This window comes from Cebus imitator, unplaced genomic scaffold (genome assembly GCF_001604975.1).
Source record: "Cebus imitator isolate Cc_AM_T3 unplaced genomic scaffold, Cebus_imitator-1.0 Scaffold14, whole genome shotgun sequence".
Taxonomy (NCBI): Eukaryota; Metazoa; Chordata; class Mammalia; order Primates; family Cebidae; genus Cebus; species Cebus imitator.
Genome location: NW_016107329.1, coordinates 8,806,722 through 8,822,541, shown reverse-complemented (window position 1 = coordinate 8,822,541; position 15,820 = coordinate 8,806,722). Strand labels below are relative to the sequence as shown.

General features: G+C 52.6%; 1 protein-coding gene across 1 annotated transcript in view; it reads right to left on the bottom strand.

The window, feature by feature from the left end:
- Positions 1-7,217: 7,217 nt before the first annotated feature.
- The window catches only part of COL4A2 (collagen type IV alpha 2 chain), a 205,759-nt gene continuing 197,156 nt past the window's right edge, over positions 7,218-15,820 (bottom strand). The window contains exons 45-48 of the mRNA XM_017501828.2: positions 15,612-15,728; positions 13,946-14,137; positions 12,253-12,539; positions 7,218-8,233 (exon numbers count right to left, since the gene is read on the bottom strand). Of these exons, the coding sequence (XP_017357317.1) occupies positions 7,976-8,233; positions 12,253-12,539; positions 13,946-14,137; positions 15,612-15,728 (854 nt within the window). The 3' untranslated portion in view covers positions 7,218-7,975. The remainder of the gene's footprint in view (positions 8,234-12,252; positions 12,540-13,945; positions 14,138-15,611; positions 15,729-15,820) is intronic.

Below are 15,820 nucleotides of genomic sequence, written 5' to 3'. Positions count from 1 at the left end.
AGCCGGGACCCTGCACACACACACAGCCGGGACCCTGCACACACACATAGCCGGGACCCTGCACACACGCACAGCCGGGACCCTGCACACACAGGTGCTGCCTGCACCCCGCCTCCTCTGTGCCAGCTTTGGAAGCTCTTGGGCCCAGTCCTCCCAGGCCACTTCCTTCAGGGAAAGCTGACATCGTCCTAGCAAGCGGCTTTGCATGGCTACCAAGCTGCGTGTCCCTCCCTTTCCCTTTGTGTTTGCCTTGAACTCACTGGCCCCGTCCTCAGGGGTTGGATGCGGAGGGCACCTTGCTCGAGGATCTTCGGATCCAAGGCCCAAGTCCAAGAAGGCGCATCCTGGGCAGAGTGTCAGGGGCCAGAGTGAGATACACCCAGGCCCTGGCTCCCAGTTCCTCGCCCACCCACTCCCTCATTCTGCCCTCCCGCCTCAGTCAACACTGGCTGTTTTCTTGGGATGTCAACTTGGAAGGTCCTGCCTGGGGCATGGAGGCTTGGGAATCTGAGCCTCGGATTTCCAGTACCATGTTCCAGTTGCTGCCATGTCTTTCCTTCCCTAAAGGTGGGCTTGGTTGTTCTGGCTGTGAATGGTGGCTCAGCCCCTCGCTTTATCCCCCATCCAGATCTTCCCACTGGGAGAAGGCATGGGAACCTGCAATGCTGTCTCTTGGGAGCTGGTCTCAGTTAAGTGAGCAGGGTTGGCCTGTGCCTGCTCTTGGTCTGATGATGGCAGGCCTGGGACTGGCCACTGTCATCCCCAGTAGCACTTCCAACCCCCTCCCTCAGCCTCACTGCGTGGTGACCTCATTCATCATCCCCTGGCTGATGAGCAGCTCCCATGGCCAGGAGTGAGCTCCCCTTGCTTTGAGGGAGGGGTGGGAGCCCCTGGACAGAGTCTTCATAATCTGAATGCAACAATTCCTTTCCCAGGAATTCAGATGAAATGGATTTTTTGAATGCATTTTTGAATGAAATGCAGATGAAATGGATTTTTTTCTTTTTTGAAAATGTACAGTTAAGAATACGCCAACTCAAGGCAAAAGAGTGAGTTCCCCGAAGGAGAAGCAGGGTCCTGTCCCATGTGGGATCAAATGGCCCCTGCAGGAATGACCGCAGCTTGGGTTTATGCTGCCATGGGACCCACAGCTTCCAAGTGCTCTTCACCCCATCTTCCCTTTGTTCTTGTACTTTGGCTGTGAATGGGAGGCAGAAGATCTCTGAGTCACCCTGCGTGTGGCAAGGTCCTCTCAATTGTGAGTTTGCAGGTGGGGCAGGACAGAGGCTCCTGGGCATTTTAAGCTCAGGAAGACACCAGTCTCCTCCTGCCCCCCCACCATGTGACTTTGCCGCTGCAGCCTCTCATCTCGAAGTGGTTGTTCCTGGCCTCTGAGAAAAACCTAGTTAATGAAAATGGGCTTGTGCAATGAAATTGTGAAATCCCCTCAACCCTGGGTGCAGGGACTCTTGCAGTCTGTGGAAATGACCCCGCCCTTTGAGGCTTCTGGACGTTGGAGGTCCTGTTACAGGAAGTGCCTTGGGTGCCTGGCACACGCTGGTGCTCAGTGGTGGCTGTTTGTAGGAAGTCGGCTCAGTTCCTGAAGGGAGCCTGGAGGTTTGGCCTGAATGCCTCCTGAGTACCTGGGTTATGTTTTCTTGGGCAAGTTGATTTGCTGTCTTTGGGGAAAATCACTTTATGAAATGGGGTATATCCTACTTACTTCACAGAGTAGTGGGGGGCAGGAAAAGCACCAGGGAGGGCACTCTTCAGAGGGGCTGGACCACAGAAGGAAGATGACTGTCCTCTTCCACCTCCAACCCCAGCAGAGTGATGCCACCATGAGGCGGCTCACTAGAGAAAAATGGCCAGAAAGCAATTATTTTCCCTCTTCCAGTAATGTCAGAGAGAAAGCCAGCTTCGCCTTAAAGCACATTGCCTTGGGCCAGGTGGGGTGGTTCGTGCCTGTAATCCTAGCACTTTGGGAGGGGATCACTTGAGGTCAGGAGTTCAAGACCCGCTTGGCCAGCACGGTGAAACCCTTTCTCTGCTAAAAAATATTTAAAAAGTAGCCAGGTGTGGTGGTGCACAACTGTAATCCCAGCTAATCAGGAGGCTGAAGCAGGAGAATCCCTTGAACCCAGGAGGTGGAGGCTGTAGTGAGCAGAGATCTGCCATTGCCCTCCAGCCTGGGAAATGGAGCGAGATTCTGTCTCAAACTAAAAAAAAAGAATACTGCCTTTGTGACGTTTCGTTTATCATCTCCCTTGGTTTGGGCAGAATCATGAGAAGTGCTTGATGGGGAGGTGTAGGAGTAGGAAAGGTGCTTCTTTTCTGGGGAGGGTGTACATGTGCCCTAGGCAGCTGCATAGCTGCACACACACGTGCAGCACGGTTCAGCCCCGAGGACCTCACTGGGCGCTAGGAACGGCAGTTCATCCTCAGAGAGGAAGGCTGAGGACTTGGAATGGACTCCTGGATATTTATTTTATACTTTGGGTTGTCATCCAATGCCGTCTTTCTTGTTCAGATGGCTGTGGCTCGCGGTCTCTTTCAGATGGCTCCCGTGTCCCTGCCACATATTTCCACTGAGGTTTTATTTGAGCACTTCCTTACTCTCTAGTACTGCAAGATGCTCCCATCTCACCGTCTGTATTTCCTGCCCCAGTCCCAGGATCAGCCATTTCCCCAAGGAGCCTCGGTTCCTTTTACTGGAGAACAGTGTTAGAAACCAAGATCTGGGGCTGGGGTGCTCACTGCTACTAGGGTGCTCGCTGCTATGGGGCGCTGGCTGCTGTTGGGTGCTTGCGGCTACTGGGGCACTCGCTGCTATGGGGTGATCGCTGCTACTGGGGCGCTCACTGCCACAGGGGTGCTGGCTGCTACTGGGGCACTGGCTGCTACTGGGGCGATCGCTGCTACTGGGGCGATCGCTGCTACTGGGGCCCTGGCTGCTACTGGGGCACTGGCTGCTACTGGGGCGATCGCTGCTACTGGGGCGATCGCTGCTACTGGGGCACTGGCTGCTACTGGGGCGATCGCTGCTACTGGGGCGCTGGCTGCTACTGGGGTGCTGGCTGCTACTGGGGGGATCACTGCTACTGGGGCGCTCACTGCTATGGAGGTGCTCGTTGCTACGGGGCGCTCGTTGCTACTAAGGTGCTCCTGCTACTGGGGCACTCGTTGCTACTGGGGCGCTCACTGCCACAGGGGTGCTGGCTGCTACTGGGGCACTGGCTGCTACTGGGGCGATCGCTGCTACTGGGGCGATCGCTGCTACTGGGGCACTGGCTGCTACTGGGGCGATCGCTGCTACTGGGGCGCTCGCTGCTACTGGGGCGTTCGCTGCTACTGGGGCGCTGGCTGCTACTGGGGCGATCGCTGCTACTGGGGCACTGGCTGCTACAGGGGTACTGGCTACTATGGGGGTGCTGGCTGCTTCGGGGTGCTTGCTGCTACTGGGGTGCTCACTGCTACTGGAGGCTGCTTCTCTTAGGCCTTCTCAGCTGACAGAGCAAAGAAATACGTGTGTGTGTACTAACCTCTACATACACACATACCTATAGATATTTGTTTATGTGACTATAGGTGTCTATAGTAGGTTAAACCTGAGTTCCTATTGATATCTCTGACTCTAACCATTGTGTCATTACTCCCTTAGCTGTAAATTCTCCTCCAACAATGAGAAACATGGCTCCCACCATTGACTATCCCTTAGTTATTTTTATTTTTTGAGATGGAGTCTCGCTCTGTTGCCCAGGCTGAAGTGCAGTGTCACGATCTTGGCTCACTGCAATCTCCACCTCCCAGGTTCAAGCGACTCTCCTGCCTCAGCCTCCCAAGTAGCTGAGATTACAGGTGCATACCATCACACCTGGCTACTTTTTGTATTTTTAGTAGAGACAGGGTTTCACCATGTTGGCCAGGCTGGTCTCAAACTCCTGACCTCAGGTGATTCGCCTACCTCGGCCTCCCAAAGTGCTGGGATTACAGATGTGAGCCACTGCGCCCAGGTGATGGTTCGATTTTAGCATGAATGTAGTGTCAGTACTGTTTACCATTACTCCTGTAAGAAATAACTTTATTCACTAGAGCACAGTGTTGTGTGTGCAGTTCTCTGTGCCTTTTCATTTCCAAAGTTACTTATATGATTAATAGCACCTTTCCCTATTGGCTTCAACAAGCTTCTGAAACTTCTGTTTTTTCTTTTCAAATAAGTGGATGGTCCTTTTCCAGGAAGGAAGCCTCAGGGAAAAGCCATCTCCAGGTGTAACCAGAAGCACTGAGTGTTTCTCAGGGGAGAGGAACAGACTTACATTTTATTGTCTGAGCTGAACTTATGCTGTGTGAATACAAATAGCTCATAGATATTTGTAGCGTGGTGCCTTCCTGGGTCTGCAAGTGAGGCTCTCACCGCACCATGTGTGGGAGGTGAAGATGCTGTTTCCTCAGTGCCTTCCAGACACCTGCTTGGGTTTGGTCTGTCCCCTTAAGCTCTTCTTTGTAGCCCAGTGCTGCCCTCCCCTTCTGTGTCTAGCATGTCACCAAATTTATTTTCAAAGTCATTCCACTCCCTTCTCTGCACTGTGCATTTTAAAGCCTAGTGCTCAACCTTAGCACATCAGAACTCCCAAGTCGCAGCTCTTCTCCACCTCCTTCCTCTTAGGTCCTGGACACAAGACGTGGTGACTGATTTGATTCTCCTGACATCACTGGTGCACAGGTACTTGGATTCATTTTACCGGAGGCCCAGCCCGCTGAAGCAACCTGCCCGGGCCTCCAGGCCAACTTGCCCTTATCTGGTGGTTTAAAGGCTGACGTGCTCTCCAGGGCTCGTGAGTCTTCCTGGGTGCCCCCACTCAGCCAGGACGGCTGCAGACGCATCTTCACGCGCATCCCAGCAGCGTCTCTGCCGGGGATGGTGAAAGTCACCGTATGAAGAAGCTGGGAGACAGAAGTGATTGTGAGTTTGTGGTACTCACCCTCTGGAAAATGTGGCACACCATTAGTGGGTCGTTCAAGCACCCTCAGCTCTCAGGATGGCAGTTATTCCTGGCACCAAGAAACTAGACCGGAAAAATTTCTCTTATGCAACATGCAGGGTCCATGAAGGACAGAGCTTCGATTTTCAAGGTGCAGGACGTCTAATGGTTGGATTACAGATGAGGCACCTCCACTTCCTGTACTTCAGTGGGACCGTGGGCTCCTTGGCACAGATGTCAGGGTTATGAATTGTGATTGGTTTATATTTTAGGACTCACATTTTGGGAACCAATTATGTGTTGAGGATCTTCGTCTTCTCATGTATTTTAGGTTTAGGGTCAAACATTCCTTTCATGTTTAACATTGGGCGCTGACTCTGCAGTGTGACCCACACACAGGCGTGAAGCCGACCCCGAGTCAATCAGGGGTCTTCAGGACCGCAGCACGCTCTGTGGCTGCCTCCTTGGCAGTGGGGGTGGCGTCTAGAATGAATTGCTGCTGCCTAGCTTCTAGAGCTGCTGTGCCTGCAAACTCTGGTCGCTTGAGTCCCGTGCCACCGTCTGGGCCCACCGCTTTGCTGCAGCTATTGCTGTGGTGGCCGGCCATGAGCGAGTGTGGCCTGACACACCGTGTCTCAGCTCCATCTGGTCATCTACCTGGGGCTGGCATCTGGCAGGGGCCTGCTCAGCCATGCTGGTGTGGCTCACCTGGAAGCATCAGGGAATTAACAGCCTTAGGCAACCCCTGAGACAGCAGCTGATGAGCACTTCCTTTCCAAGCCACGGCTCGGCCATCTGAGGCTCCTTTCTTGGTGGGTCCCAGCAGGATCAAGCCTAAACCACCCACAGTGGTAACCCTCTTCGTCCCACGCCCTGGACTTGACTTTTCTTCTTCCTGGCTTCACCCCCATACCCCCCCACCGCCCGCCCCAGGTCCCACTCGACTTTCTGAAATTGCCCTGCTGTGTAGAGGTCCTGGCCTCAGCCAGCTTCTGCGGGAACACAAGCCAGGGCACCTGCTTATCCATTTCAAATAACATTATAAGGCAGCATACTTATTTCATAATGTGAACATTTTTCTTAGGAAAACTTCAATTTGAGGTTGTATTTCAGAGGGTAAAAATAAACTCTGTGAGTTGAGCCTTGGGTCCCACTATATTACTGAGGCTGGTCTCAAACAACTCCTGGGCTCAAGTGATCCTCCCACCTCAGCCTCCCAAAGTGCTGGGATTACAGGTGTGAGACACTGCACCCAGCCTGTGGTGGAACGAATTGAATGTGAATGCCTTTGGAAATACATTTGTGAAGTACTCTTTCTCCAAATACCCATGAACGGTGCTTGGGGGGTTTTCTTTTCTTTTTTTTGAGATGGAATTTCACTCTTTTTGCTCAGGCTGGAGTGCAGTGGCACGATCTCGGCTCTCTGCAATCTCCACCTCCCGAGTTCAAGCAATTCTTCTGCCTCAGCCTCCCATGTAGCTGAAATTATAGGTGCCTACCACCAGGTCTGGCTAATTTTGTATTTTTAGTAGAGATGGGGTTTCACCATGTTGGTCAGGGTGGTCTTGAACTCCTGACCTCAGGTGATCTGTCTGCCTTGGCCTCCCAAAGTGTGGATTACAGGCGTGAGCCATTGTGCACAGCAGGGGTGTTTTCTTCCCTCCCTTCCTTCCTTCCTTCCTTCCCTCCCTCCCTTCATTCCTTCTTTCTCTTTTTTCCTCTTTCTCTTTCTTTCTCTCTCTCTCTCTTTGAGCTGGAGTTTCACTTTTGTTACCCAGGTTGGACTGCAGTGGTGTGATCTCGGCTTTCTGCAACCTCTGCCTCCTGGGTTCAAGCGATTCTCCTGCCTTAGCCTCCCAAGTAGCTGAAATTATAGCTGTCTACCACCAGGCCTGGCTAATTTTGTATTTTTAGTAGAGACGGCCTTTCACCACGTTGGCCAGGGTGGTCTCGAACTCCTGACCTCAGTTGATCCACCTGCCTTGGCCTCCCAAAGTGCTGTGATTATAGGTGTGAGTCACCATGCCTGGCCTGGTTGGAGTGTTTTCTGTAAGCATTAGTGAGTTGTAAACATAAACACATTCCACAAGAAATGGCCACAGTACCATGAATGGGTTCAACTCTACTGAGATGTATAAACACAGCAGCGTGGGCAGACGCAGTGCCTTGCATTCACTTGAGCAAACGTTTCGCTCTATGGACACGAGAAAATTAAGGCAGTCAACAACTTGGGGCTTAAAAATATTCAAGACCAAGTTTTATTTTGTGGTTGTTACAAAGGAAGGAATAGTTAGAAGAGCACAGCTCATCTTCAGCAGGGGAGGGGTTAATCTCAGGGACAAGGTGAGGCAGTGGGGACATCACTTCCGACCTACGGGGTGCACCTTCCAGTAGCAGAAAGGGCTCCACTTCCGCCTGTTCTGCCAGCCGCAGTGGTGTACAGGGCCGCGGAAAAGGCCGGCCGGCTGCACTGTGATCATCGGTGTTTTTTTAAAATAAAGAGCACAGTTTTGCCTTTAAGGTAACACAGAGCTGGCATAACGTTGGCGTAGAAAGCAGGGCCAGGCCCACCCACAGGACCCTCATGTGGGGACGGGCGCCTGAGGCCCTCGGGCCTGGGGCCACGCTGGCTGCCTGTGTGCTACGGCCTTGTCCACACCACCCCGGGAAGTGAGTTGAACAATGTGAGTTGTCTGTGGCGTTTGAAAGTGCAGTGGCTACATGGGTGTGCACGAAGTGGTTAGCTGTGCCCCCAGGGACATCTAGCAGGGGTGACAGGGGCCAGGGCTGCCCCTGGGTTTCTACGGGCAGGGATCCTGAGTGCCTGCACCTGCTGGATGACAGCGGCTGGCAGCTGTAAGTGCTGGTGCTGGGTGCAAATTCCTTTGGTAGACGTTTTTTTAAAGAAAAAAATAAAATCAATTTTTGGGTAGGCACCTGAGGTAATGAGTTAAGAATAAGCACCAATACGGCCCTTGCTGGCGAGCGCCGGCTCACAGGTTCTTCATGCACACCTGGCAGCGGCTGATGTGCGTGCGGATGAGGCCGGCCTTGAGGGTGTCGGCCGAGGGCGAGCCCTGGAAGCTCTGCTCAGGGATGGTGGTCAGCCAGAAGCTGTACTTGTTGGCGTAGTAGTGGCAGGTGCCGCGTCCTCCATTGCACTCGATGAATGGCGTGGCGCGGAAGTCCTCCAGACAGCTGCCTGGTGACACCAGTGACTGGCCACCGCCTTCGTCTCCCGCTGCCGTGTGCTGCACAGAGAGGGGGTGGGACAGGGTTAGGAATCACAAGCTGGATGTGGCCCGGGGTCAGGGCATAGCCCTCTTCTGTGTCGTTTGTTTTTACTGAGCAGCAAACCATCACCATCCATCTGGGTCAGTACAGACATGCAGTATCCTCTCGAAGGCACCTTCAGCAAGAAGGGGCTGGGGAAATGCACCTGGGTCCCCCGCAGGAGGCAGCCCCAGGCACTGGGACGTGATGCAAAGGCAGGTGCATGATGTCAGTTCACAGCCAGGCTGGCTGTTCCGTAAGAACTAGAGCAGTGACTGCAGATGCGAGCGGTAGATGTCACTGACTACATTTTGGTAATAGAATGAACCTTCTACCTAACCATTCAAAGAAAAATAACTGGCAGAAGAGATAACACAATGTTTACTCTTTTTAAAAGAAAAAAATTAAATGAAGATGTAGGCTACCATCTGAGGTTGGTAAGTTAAAAATATCAGAAGCCCCTTCTCTGAAAATGCTGATGATCAGGGAGGAAAGATGAGTCATTTTAGTTATTATCATTATTATTATTATTGAGACGGAGTTTCGCTCTTGTTACCCAGGCTGGAGTGCAATGGTGCGATCTCGGCTCACCGAAACCTCCGCCTCCTGGGTTCAAGCAATTCTCCTGTCTCAGCCTCCTGAGTAGCTAGGACTACAGGCACGCGCCACCATGCCCAGCTAATTTTTTGTATTTTTAGTGGAGACAGGGTTTCACCATGTTGACCAGGACGGTCTCGATCTCTTGACCTCGTGATCCACCTGCCTCGGCCTCCCAAAGTGCTGGGATTACAGGCGTGAGCCACTGCACCTGGCCTCATTTTAGTTATTTTTTAAAAAATCTGTACTTGCTGAATTTCTGCAATAAATATGTATTATTTGTGTAATTAAATATATATGTTTTTCAATCAGAGGTTGTTAAGTGATTAGTTGATTCTGAGGCTGCTGGCTGTGGCTGGGAGATGGGTGATGTTTTCAAGGGAACCTTTTTTTTTCATTTTAAAGTTCTACTTTCATTACATCAACATGTTTAGCCTTTACAGGAGTGCATGGCAGACCTCCTGGATCCCAGAGTTTAAGTGCCATTTGGCTTGGCCAAGCAGGCGCTGAGTGGGTTTCTGTGGGCAGGGATCCCGAGTGCCTGCACCTGCCGGATGACGGTGGCTGGCAGGTGTGCGTGCTGGTGCTGCGTGCAAATTCCTTTGGTAGGCTTTTTTTGGGCTTTAGAATCTGTTTTCTTAGAACAGAAATATCTCAGTTCAGTTTGCAGGGAAAAAAGGGGCTGCCCTCTGAACACACTTGGGAAGTTTAAGCTTTCCTTTGAATACAAAAAACCCGAAAAAACCTTTAAAAACTGTTCTGCTCACAGAAGGCAGAAGCCTGTCCAGCCCCGAGCCACCCTGCTCTTGTCTGCTAATGAGCAGGTAATAAGAAGTGGAACCGTCCTTCAGGGCATCTCTGGCTTCACTTTGGTCAGAAGGAGCTGAGGCCATGCTGGGAGCTGCCCCAGGGGGATGCCTGGGACTCCCAGACTGAGGTCAGAAGCGCAACGTGAGAAGTCTCAGTGGCTGGCACCAGCCAGGTAAGAGCTGAGTTTGCTGCACACACACACACATGCACACACACGGTGTACACTCATGTACACACACAGATGCATGCATATACACATGTACCCCCGTGCACACACGTGCGTAACTGCACACAGTGCAGGCACACACACACTATCCAACGTGCTCCTCTCAGTGGACAAGTCTCTGGCCTTGGTACTCATAGCAGCTCATATATCTTAAGAGAACTGCCTAGATGAGAGGCTGGCCCGGAGAAGGGGCCTTGAAGGCTGCATATTGTAGCCAGAATCAACAAAAGAGGAACTAAAATAATGGCCGGCTAGGTACTTGCAGCCTCCGCCAGACCAGTTTTGAGAGAGGACACCAAGGGGAGGGGAGGTAAATGGCTTTTGCTGCTGCGGTCACATCCGGGGCTCTGCCCGGTCCTCCCTCCCACATGGCACTTGCTTTTGGGGAAATGCAGAAAATGCATCCTTTGGAGCCACCCATTCTCATGGACAAAGGAAGGGTGAGCTAGGCGCTAGCCTCAGCACTGCTCCGCCTCTGTGTACCCACTAGGGATGGTGGGGCAGCTGTTCTCTGCCGAGCTGTCCTCTCGTTATGCTGAGATGCCAGCAGTCCTAGTGGTACCATCTGCTCATCACCTCACAGAAGGGATCAAAGAGCATTTAAAGCACAGACGAGGCACACAGCTGTCTTGGTTTGGGTCCTGTCTCCTAGATGGCAGTTGGGGCACATCTGGAAAGTACACAGACGTGTCTGCTCACTTATCCATCATCAGGGCCAACAGGGACTTTCTGTTGTTCTCGAAGTCACGGTACTTCTGGCCCGTCTGTCCTGACCCTGCCTCTGTTGGCAGGGTGACAGGATCTGTCTCAACCTGTGCCTTTTGGGGATGTCAAGTTGCAGGCTTGCTGAGGCTGTCAGCCATTTATTTAAGCAGAGAGTTATGTGTGCGAAGGATAATGTCCGCTTAGCTCGTGACATTAATTTGAAACTTGATTGCTAATGGAACAGGGGATGCCTGGCCTTTTGGAATTCTGTGTCATCATGCCCTTCACAAGAGAGAGGCTCGCTTATTTTGAACTTAACAATGGGAGTTCAAAAAATTGGACCAACCAAAGCTTACTTCCTCTATGGCACAGGGGTGCCCTGAAGGTCACTATGACACAAAAGAAGGTTACTGCAAAGTCACCTTCCATGACAAGCTTCTGGAAAAGTAGAAATTGTGCCTGTCCCTGCCCAGGATTTGGTATCCTGTTGCTCCACTTTATCACAGCAATAATACCTATTAAAATGGCAACACTTGCCTTTTCCTTCCTTTCCTAGAATCTGGATGTTTTTCCTGATGTTTTGAAAGATTAGCAATCATTATGCAATTTATATATTAGGTTATCTATATAATTTATGAAATATTTAACATGCTGGGCATCCAATCAATATAGCTGGAGCTATGACAGTTATGATGCATATAAATAAACTCGATGGAAGAGCCACTGTTCTCAGTGAGACTTTCTCCTCTCACTATAATAGTATATAGATGGTCCCCGATTTACCATGGTTAGACTTAACAATTTTTGAACTGTTTGATGGTGCAAAAGCAATATGTATTCAATTCACTATTTCACTTCTGGTGGGGCTACATCCAGATAAACCCATCGTACATTGAAAATGCACTTTCAACTTACGATATCTTCATCTTACCATGAAGGTAGTGGGAGGGGACCCCATTCCAAGTTGAGGAGCCTCTGCTTCAAGAGGGAATATTGCAAAAGACACTCTGGTGCTGTGGTCTCTCCCCTTGAGGTTAAGCTAAACCTAAAACTGGCCAAAGCTGAGGTTCTCTATTTAATACCCAAAGGCCATCTGGCAGGGTGGGCGGTACCTTCCCAGGTCCTGGTTGTGTACCTTCTCCTGGCTTTCAAAGGATCCGCAGGCTCTGCATTTCATACCCAAAAGCATTCCAGAATTTTCCCCAGGAAGGTATATCCATTTTAAGCCAGCCAGTTACTAGGTATTTCTTGAGGGTATTCTAGGTTTCAGATAGATTCTAAATCAGATCAGGATTCTAGAGAAAAGGCTTCCCTCTATTCAGACTTCTGGTAAACCCAAAGCAGCTGCACCTCTGGTCTTGGTGTTGTGCCTAGTAAGACGGATGGCAGGCAAATTCTTCCTGGTTACACTCACTCCTTACAAGACCTGATGAAAAATTAATGTGCCCTTTCTGGGTTGGGGCAGCCCTGTGCCCAGCACATGGCTCCGTTAGCAAAGTGTAAGCTGTACTCCAGCTCTCACTCCCTGGGCCAAGTGCCCTGGTGCAGTGCACACCCTAAACAACTGCCCTGATCATTTTTACAAAGGCAGCCAGCTGTTCTTGCTGTGTCCCCAGCCAGGGTGTGGTTGGGGAGGGGAGCTGGGCAAATACCACCTACCATGAGGAAGGAATATCCGATCCACAAACTCCGCCACCCAGCTGGGCAGTGGGGGATGGAGACATCTTGGCTGTGGACGGCGATGGCGACGGCTGGGGCCTCGCACACAGAGCAGCGGCTGATGTAGGGCTTGATCTCATCCTCAGCCACGGGCATCATGGGCAGCGGGGCGGTGGTGGAGAGCCAGTAGGACTTGTCGTTCCGGCTGGCATAGTAGCAGACGTCCCCGGGGTTGCAGTAGAGAAAGGGCATGGTGCTGAACCGCGCCAGGCAGGAGCCCGCCAGCCCTGAGGAAGGAGGGGCCGTGAGATCACAGCGCAGTGCGGCCAGAAGATGCACCTGCCATCTCCCGCCAGGCCCGGGAGGCTCTGACTTGCCCCAGGCCACCTGGTGGAGTTCAGCCACCTATGGGAGGGCCAGGCTGAGGCTTCTCAGTTTCCTTCTTTTTCTCTTTTGGATCAAACACACTACACTGGCATTTTGGAGCAGCTCTGTTCTACAGGTTATCACAGATACTGGGCCAAGTTGGATCAGCCGGGAGCAGCATCTTCACGGAACAGCATTTTGGGTGAGCCTTACCTTAGTGGGGTCTTACAGTACTGGCCCCAAGAAACCTCTGATGGCCTCCAAGGGGTCACTCTTTGACCACAAGGAGCCACCCCAGAAGGGGCCCTGGCCCCTCTCCCGTCCATGTAGCCTGATTGCTTCTGGAAACAAAGACAGCCTTTCTCTCCTGGCCCCAGTGACTGCTGCGGCTCAGTGGGTTTCCCTCTTCACATGGATTGCTGAAAAGCTCAGAGCCAGAGGTGCACCTTTGGCAAACATGCCTGCTGCTGGGCCTGCCTCCTTGGCCATGTTCCCAGATCTATTTTAGGCCCTTATCCTTGGCGGCCTTTGCCCGACTGTTCTCAAGAAACTGACTGTGGAAGTGGGGCACAGAGGCAGGAATGTGCAGGCGCCATGAGGTCAGCTCCAGGTGTCCAGGGGCGGAACGCCTGCTGTCACCTGTGCCGAGCAGGCAGAACACGGCCTGTGTCTGGGAGACCCTTCCCGTCACCCCCTCACAGGGGACCTGAGACTAAGCCACCCCCACTTGTAACTTGTGTGTGTTGCATTTTCTTCATTCCAAGTCACTTTCATGACTTTTAAAGGCTTCCTTGAATAAGAGCATGCACACGTGTCCATCTGTCCATTTTCCAGTGGGGATTGTGTGGGAGAGTCTGATACGATCCCTAGCCCCTCGGGGGGGATTGTGTGGGAGAGTCTGATAAGATCCCTAGCCCCTCAGGGGGGGATTGTGTGGGAGAGTCTGACACGATCCCTAGCCCCTCAGGGCCCCTGCCCGACTCCAAGTCTACAGAACTCGTGTCGAAAAGCAAGAAGGAGGTGAAGCAATCGGTGGCCTCCACTGGAGAGGGGCCAGGGGTCAGAGGGGTCACATGGAGCCTGTGGAAGCTGATACCAAGATAAAAGGCAGGTCCTAGTGTTAACGTCCTGAGGTTTACAGGCTTTGTAAGGCTTCTGCTAGAAAGGGCGTTTTATCTTTCTGCACCACCAGGAATGCGGGTGGACACTTCCATCAGGGGAACTCATCAGCTGTGGAGGGTTCGGGAGTCTCGCTGTGGCCCTCTGACCGTGGCCGCTTCTGGGCCAGCCCTGAGCAGGCTGCGGGGACCGGGCGGGCGGTACATACCCAGGTCCTGGTTGTGTGCTTTCTCCTGGCCCTCAAAGTACAGCAGGCTGTACCCGCTCCAGAGCTTGTTCATGCCCACAGGGCACATGGGCTCCTGGTCCGTCTGGCTGTGCTTCACCAGGAGGTAGCCGATGCTGACACTGCGGCCTGGCATGCCGGGCAGGCCCGGGCTCCCTGGACGGCCTGGCACACCTGTGGCCCAAGAAAGAGAGACACAGCAGCCCCCTTGACAGCCGCCCGCAGAAACCTCAGGACCCAGGCATGCAGGGCAGTTTACAGGTGCACCCAGACCTCAGGGCTCAGTCTGTGGAGATAAGGAGACTCTTGGGGAGGATTTGATTAAGACTTTGTGCTCAGCAGCAGGAAATGGTGGCAGTGAGGTCACTGGGCACAGAGGAGGGGGCCTTTCCATAAAGGACTCAGTCGGCCACAGGTAGGCGTGTGCCCCTCAGGGTGCACCCAACATGCCTGGAGTTGGAAGTGCCCGGAGAGTATCACAGGGCAGCCCCACCCCAGCAGTGATCCCCCGCTGCTGGACACTTCCAGGAGAGGCAGCTCATTGCAGGCCCTGCTGACTGCCCACTTGACCAGATCCTGGGTTAGAATGTTCTTTCTGCGCTTCCTGTAACTCCCATCCTGGGGCACACTGGGGTGGCTCATCTGCCTCCAGCACAGCAGCTCTGTGAGTGTTTCTCAGCTGTCCCTGGCGAACCATCCTCTCCGCGTCCCCTCCCCTTCCAAGGGACACTCACAGTCATGCCCCTTTCTCCCGAGACACCTCCCCTAGCTTGTCTCCTGCACCACGCGGGCTCTGACTTGCCAGCATTTGTTTCCGGGTGCACACACAGGGCCCATAACTTGCTGGCTGTGGGTCTGTCACCAGGGCCAGGGGACTGCTGTTTCTTTGACCTGGACACCAATAATGCTACCTATGTTTAATTTTAATTTCAATGCTCAGTCCATTGGCTCAAACTGGGCTCAGGTAAAGACAAATTTTGAGAATTCTTTTTGTATGAATAGCTGTTTTTACTGCCTTATCTCATTCTACATGTGTGCAAATAATTAAAAAAAATAAGTAAGATGGCTGGGCATGGTAGCTTATGCCTGTAATCCTGGGATTACAGGAGCCCAAGGTGGGCGGATCACTTGGGGTCAGGAGTTTGAGACCAGCCTGACTAACATGGTGAAACGCGGTCTCTATTAAAATACAAAAAAATTAGCTGGGTGTGGTGGCACATGCCTGTAGTCCCAGCTACTTGGCTCGCCACTGCACTCCAGCTTGGGCAAGACAAAGCAAGACTGCCTCAAAAAAAAAAAAAAAAAAAAAAAAAAGATGGCTTTGTAGTGTGGCTCTTGTGAATGTAAATAGTTGGTTTCTTTATGGATTCAGTTTGAATCCTGAGCCTTGAAGTCCGCTCATCCCTGCTGCCCACTCTGCAGCACCGGCAGGTGGCCCAGGAAAGGGAGGAAGGCTGTCCCGGGACTTGGTGCCAGGTGCTCTGCTGGGCACGGGAGGGGGGCGGCATGTGCAGAATAGGAGCAGGAGGGTGGGGCAGCGCCTCATTTCTGGCTTTTGTGGGCACTGGTGCCCCCTCCTGCAGACCACAGTCTGTGAGTCAGACTCAGCGCGGGGACCTGGGAGGCTCCCTCCCCACCGCTCACTCACCTTCTTGGCCAACTGGCCCCTGGTGGCCTGTGGGCCCTTCATCTCCCCGGAAGCCGGGAACAGCAGACACGCCACCTCTTCCCTGGGGCCCGGCTTTCCCTGGAGCCCCACGGAAACCTGCAAGCCACCAAAGAAGTGTGAGTATGGCTGGAAACTGACCATGCTGGCACAGCTGGTGATCTGCGGGGAACACAAGAGGATGCAACGCC